The sequence below is a fragment of the Pteropus vampyrus genome, unplaced genomic scaffold, assembly GCF_000151845.1.
Source record: "Pteropus vampyrus isolate Shadow unplaced genomic scaffold, Pvam_2.0 Scaffold49, whole genome shotgun sequence".
NCBI classification, from domain to species: Eukaryota; Metazoa; Chordata; class Mammalia; order Chiroptera; family Pteropodidae; genus Pteropus; species Pteropus vampyrus.
The window spans coordinates 102,646-109,290 of record NW_011888830.1 but is presented as its reverse complement, the minus strand read 5'-3'; the positions used below and the strand labels follow the sequence as shown (position 1 = coordinate 109,290).

The 6,645-nt window shown below is 44.4% G+C and overlaps 1 protein-coding gene across 1 annotated transcript in view; it reads right to left on the bottom strand.

The window, feature by feature from the left end:
• The window catches only part of ACBD7 (acyl-CoA binding domain containing 7), a 9,179-nt gene extending 7,020 nt beyond the window's left edge, over window positions 1-2,159 (bottom strand). The window contains exon 1 of the mRNA XM_011359577.2: window positions 2,064-2,159. Within this exon, the coding sequence (XP_011357879.1) occupies window positions 2,064-2,075 (12 nt within the window). The 5' untranslated portion in view covers window positions 2,076-2,159. The remainder of the gene's footprint in view (window positions 1-2,063) is intronic.
• Window positions 2,160-6,645: the final 4,486 nt, after the last annotated feature.

Sequence of the window (6,645 nt, the reverse complement as noted above, 5' to 3'; positions counted from 1 at the left end):
AAATATTAGGTGGGTGCTGAAAGTTGTCATAGATGAGAAACAGCTTTTAAATGTACAACTGTTTACATTTAACTCCAAAGCATTTGGGCAAAAGGGACTTTCAGTTATGTTTCTGTGCTGAGGAGCGGGGCTCGCTGTGGTCAGTGAGGAATTTCAGCCTCTACCAAGCTGATTGTTCGGGAGCCAGGTCCTCCGCATCCTGCTTTAATGCATGTGTGCATCACTTTGCTGGCAAATACGATGGAGATTCTTCACTGTTTTTGGGTCTCTCCCCAGACCTTTTCCTGTTCATGTGTTCACCACAAGGCCCCCGGCCGCACTCCTGGTGGAGCAGTGACCTCAGTGTCACCACCATCACTCCCAGTAAGTACATCCTGCCTTTCTGGGCCTGGAATCTGTCTCTTACCACCTAGAAGCACTGACCATCCTGGCTTCTGCTGAAGACAGCCCCTGAGGGTGACTCTCACCTAATCTAGCTTTACTTTCTGCAGCCAGAGAACGTGGTCCTCCCACACATGGGGGTGAAATGCCTTTGTGAGCAACTCTTTCCCATTGAGGAATTGAATTGACAAGGTCAAAAATTCTCACACTTAAGGAACTGCACAGTTCTTATGTTATTCAAACGTGGGTGTAGAGAGAAAGGGGTTAGTTTTGTTCCCATTGCAAAATCATGAATTCCCTAGACACAAAAAGCTGCATCTTTTAGAAAAAGCAGTCTGCCTTTTAGTGTCTGCATCTAAGAAAGAAATGTGTCCAGTTTATGTGACTGTCTGTCTGCTTGCCTAAAAAGTTTGCTGTGGAAGTAAACACATTGTAATTTTTAAATAAAATTTGGAGGTTATAGCTGTTTAGAAATCCTATTTGTTTTGCCAAACAAAACAAAATGAAGCACTAAGCTAAAAAGGAAGGTCTGACACTGAAAGATTTGATTATTTTGGAAGGAAAGTTCAATATGAATTATATGTCATACATAAGAAAAAAATACCTAAATGTTCAAGAACACACTTAGCACACACCAGGCACTGTTTTAAATGTTCTATACATGCAGCTCATTTACTCTTTAATAGTCTCTTTCCTCCATTTTTAGATAAGGAAAGTTGAGGCACAGAGGGGTTTAGTAACTATGCCACAGCTAAGAAGGGGTGAGGTTTGGATTTGAACCCCGCTGACTCTGGAGTATGTGTCTTTACCCTCCTAACATATTGCCTGAAGAATGGTTAATGAAGTGAGCCGTGCTCATTCCATAAAATCTGTAAGCAGATATTTTAAAATATCGTATTTTAGAAGAATATTTAATGAGAAACATGCTCGTAACATAGTGTTACGTACAGGAACAAAACTGTATAAACATAACAGCATAATCGGTGTGCACATATACCCACACACATGAACGTGTACATGTACATGCCTGCGCGCGTGCACACACACATGCGCACACACATTTCTCGTATATAGGAGAAAAGCATCCATTATGTCAGCAGTGGTTATCACTTGATGAAGAAATTCCTGATGATTTTTACTTACTTTGTTCTTTTTCCTCAAAATTTCCACCCTTGAACATAGATTATTTCGTTATGTCAAAAAAACCGGGATTTTTAAATTACAGTCTGTCCTTAACCAAGAGAACCCCCGGACGTACCCAGGAGCGAAGAGGAGCGGGTGAGACCCCAGCCGCCCTCGCCTCCGTCTCCAAGAAGGAAAGAGTGGCGGAGCGGGGCCGCCCCGTCCTCCCGGAGCCGCCTGGTCCACCCTCCCTGGGGCTTGTGCCTGCTCTGCGTTTAACCATTCCCCGGGGTTCCACAAGAGTTGCCATAGGGAGTTCCGGCCCGTCGTCAACAAATGACACCACTGTGGTCTCCACTGCAATAAGGGGGCACTCACTAAGGGGTGGGAGTGTCCTCGGGGTCACCCCGGACCGCTCCGGGGGGGTCGGGGCGAGGACGCGGGCCGCTGGGTCCGAGACGCGCCGCCGCCTGGAGGGCGTCACGCCGGCCCCACGCCCCCTTGAGCGCTTCCCTCCCGAGAGAATGCCCTCCGAGGCGACCTGCCGATCTCTGGCTCACCTGCAGGGACATGGTGGGGACACTCCAGCCGTTGGCGCACTCTTGACACTCGGTTCCTGGGACCCCCACCTCCCGCCGCTCCTTAAAGAGCAGCGAGCCCCCACCCTCCGGCTCCCATTGGCCGCGCCCCCCACGCACGGCCGGCTCCCATTGGCCGCCAGCACAGGGGGCGGGGCTGGGCGGTGAGGCTCGGCAGCCCTGGAGTCCGCGCCCGCAGGGGTTAGCTGCCCGCGCCGCTGCAACAGGAAAGGCGAAGGGAAGGGAATTTAAATGAGTTCTTCTGCTCTCTTGGCTCGCTCCCTGATTCCTTCTCAAGAGGTTGTTTGCAGGAAATTTATAGAGGTCTCCCCAGGGCGCGGACCTCCCTGGGGATTCCTTTTTTTTTGTCTATACCTCTGTTCTCTCGATAATTCCTAGAAACCTAGACGGTTGACAGCATTTGTTCAGACCACCCACGTCTCTCCACTCATCTCTAGGCACAGGTTATCAGGAATGAAAAAGGCTGACATTTTGCGTCTTTTCTTCTCTTTATAAAGCAAAAACACTTACCTTACGAACACATGCTAACTAGTTTTCGATTATGGTAAAGGACAGGACTACACACCTATTCGATCTGACCCCATTCTCCAGGGAACAAACCTAAAGTCCCTCCAAGTCTGCAGACACACAGAATGGGATTGGGCCTCACATTTGATCAAATTTTCAAAAAAGAGGAACTGCATTTCCCGGTCATGTGAGAAGTTAATTTCTGACTTTTCATTTAAATAGAAACACGGAGGAACAAGGTGATTAAAGAACTGACAAACTCAGTGTCAAGAAAGTTACCGATTTGGAACGACTTTTGATTTTTCAAAACAGCAGAGCAAAAGGAATGGAGAGCCTTGGGTATATGGGTGGAGGAGATGACTTAATATTGTAAATAGGGTCATCAGGATAGGTCTCTTTGAGAAGACAATATTTGAGTAAAAACTTGAAGGAGATGAGGGAGCTGGCCAGGAAGATCCCTGTGAAAGAGCTTTTCTTGAAAAGATAGCATCCAGCACAAAGGCCCTAAGGAATGAGATTCCCAGGCAGGAGGAACAGCAAGGAGCCAATGTGGCCAGAGCAGAGTAGTAAGAGAAGAGGTCCAGGGACAGGAGATGGAGACCAGATCATATAAGGCCTTGCATGAAGCCATTGGTTTTAGTGGAAGTGAGACAGAACAATTGAGGGGTTTTGAGCAAGGACTGACATGATCTGAATTACTTATTAAAAGGATCACTCTTATTACCGTGTTGAAAATAGACTACAGAACAAGGTTGGAAGCAAGATCCTTAGAGTAATAATAACCCAGGGAAGAACTTATGGAGCTCCCAAACTCAAGTGGTAGCAGTGGAGGTAGTGAGAAGTAGATTTCAGATTCTGGATATATTTTGAAGGTAGAGTCAGCAGGAGTCCCTGATAGATTCCATATGGGCTGTGAAGGAAAAAGAGGAGTCAGGATAACTCCAAGATTTTTGACCTGAGTAATAGGAAGGACCATAGGCAGAGTAGGTTTGGTGGGTGGCAAAGGTCAGACGTTCAGTTTTGGACATGTTACTTTTGAGATATCAGATATCCAAGTGGATATGTCAAGTAGTCAGTTGGCTACCCAAGTCTAGTCTAGGCTGGGTATATAACTGTGTGACTCATGAACGTAGAGATGGTATTTAGAAACTTGAGACTAGATGGTCCTATAAATCGAAATGTACATAGAGGAGAAAGAGAAGAGGACTGAAGATTGAGCCACGGCAAATTCCAGCATTAAGAGTTTGGGGAGAAGAGGAAGACCACGCAAAGGAGACAGAGAGGAAGCGACCGTCGAAGTAAGAGAAAAATCAAGAAAATGTGCTGTCCTGGAAACCAAGTCAAGAAAGCATAGCAGGTGAAAAAGTATGTCAGGTTAGAGGACTGGGAATTAATGGGAATTAATGATTGGATCTCGGTCACTGTCAAGATCACTGATGGCCGTAAGAGGAGTTTTAATGCAGTGGTGGGGGCATCTGATTAGAGTGTATTTAAGAGAAAATACAAATAGCAATTGTAGAATAGTTTTTTGGGCTCTCTATTTGTTTATTCATCCACCTACACCACACTGTTTTAATTATTAAATCCTCCCTATTTTGTTCTCCAGGAAGGGTTGTTTTCGGCACTTTGTTCTTGTATATAAGTTTTAACATCTATAAGTCAAGTTCCACAAAACAAAAAATTTGAATTTTTCTTGGAATCGCACTGAAATTCTACATCATTTGGGTGGAGATGGGTAGGATGATGCCTTTATGACAGTTTTACTATTCGCGACTCATTTATCACTTTCAATTTGTTGTCTTATTTAATGTTTTCAGATAAAGCTTTCTAATTTTCTCCATTGAAGGTCCTGTGCATCTTTTGTAGATTTATTTCCAAGTAACTTGATAATTTTTGATGATGATGTACATGGAGGCTTTTACAAAAAAAAATTAATTTTTTAAATCTGTTCGCAAGTGGTATAAAGAAAGGGAACCATTTTTTGTACCTTGGCTCTTTTTCCAGCAGCCTTGACCAATCTTTTAAGTTTTAAGTATTATTCAGTAAGTCTGGTCTCCCAGCTGGGAGCCATCTCCTTTCTCCTCCCCTCCCATTCTCACCTTCCTGCAAAGGGCTCCTGCTGCTCCGGGCCCCCTTGCGGGTCTCACAGGCATGCACACTCCTGCCTGAGGGCCTTCACCTCCAAACATTCTTTCCCAGGGGTCTGCACTGTTCAGTCCTTTACCTCCCTCCAGGTCTTCGCTCAAATGTCACCTGTCAGGGAGGCCTTTTATCGCCCCACCCCAGCGCCCCCTTCCTCCCTTCCCTGCTTTATTTATGTCATGATCTGACATTCTGCATATTTTACTTGGTTTGTTGGCTGTCTCCTGCAACAGAACTTTGTCTGGTTCACTACTTTAACCTCAACATTTAGAATTCAATAAATACTGTTATCTGTTGAATAAAAAAGAAGGAAAGGAGAGAGGGAAAGAAAGGAGGGAGGAAGGAAAGGAAGAAAAATCGTTTCTCCCTTCTTACATATCTAGCATCTAGCACATTCCCTGGCACATAAAAGATGCTCAATAAATACTATTGAACAAAATAAAATGTTATTTACATTTTTTTCACCTAATACAGATACACAGACACATGTGTACATTTCTATTTTAAAAATGCTTCTCAATCACTTGTTCTCATATTGCTTCAGAAAAAATTCTATGATAACTTAATTCATATTTTATATATAATTTACATATATACTTTAAATAATCCTAAAATTATAGGGCCTGTATATGTAAAATACATATGGCATGTTTTGACAGTTACTTGCAGCCCATTTCATATCATATAGACATTTTATTTCCAAAATTGGTGCTGGCTCTTTAGGACCTATGGAAAATCAAAAGTCTAGTATCATATCACATTAAGCAGTGGTCCCCAACCTTTTTGGCACCAGGGACGGGTTCTCCTATGAGACTCTAATGCCTGATGATTTGAGGTGGAGCTGGGGTGGTGATGCTAGCTCTGGAGAGTGGCTGCGAATGCAGATGAAGCTTTGCTCGCTCACCTCCTGCCTTGTGGCCCAGTTCCTAAGAGTACCGGTCTGTGGCCTGGGGGTTGGAAACCCCTGACATTAGGACTTTTCCCTAAAAAAAAAAAAAAAAAGTTAAAAATGATTTATTAAAAATAAAAAAGATGTCTCAGACTGACCTTATTACCATCTGACTTAAGGTCTTTCAAATTTATCTTTTTTAATAGGACAGCTCTGCCAAGGCCCCCTGACCACCTCCCACGTCCCCACCTGGCCACGGAGGCCAGGCCTGACTGCAGTCCGACCGGCGCCTGGGCAGAGCGCCCTGCGATTCCTCCAGGCCTCCCCGTCTTGTGGGAGACTCTCATGTAGCTGTTTCCCTTTCATTTCCCCAGTTTCGGCCGAGAGGAGGGCTGTTCATCTTGTCCTCTCTGCTCTGCCTCCCCCACCCCTCGCCTCCTTAGGGTACAGCTAGTTGCTGGCTTCTGCATATCTCTGAAATTGCTAGGCTGAGTTTTAAAGTTGGTGTGTCAATGCAAGGTGACCCACCACGCATAAACCTATGTTTATCTGACCTCTGTGACTAGAGACATCACGTTGATCTTGCTTTTGCTGTCGTGTAAGTATAATAAATGGTCTGAGTCCAATTAGGTTCTTTTTCTCCTTAGTGGTGCTATTTATGGATGTGTGGCACTGCCACCACGCTGTTGTTTACGGCTTGCTTAACTACTTGAAATGCCTCACATTTATATTGCCTCTTTGGAGTATAATACAGTCCTACCTAGCGGAGCTTTCAATAGCAGACTCAAAGGCCGTTCTTTGATTTTGTAGCTCATAGTTAGTTTGTTCTTAGTAACTGATTACTGTCTGTGTAACAATTGTTATTGTTACATATGATATAAGAACAGTCACACTGTGGTGGTTAATTTTATGTGCCAACCTGACTGACCATGGGGTACCCAGCTTAAACATTATTTCTCAGTGTTTCTGAATGAGATTAGCAGTTGAATGGGTGGACTCAGTAGA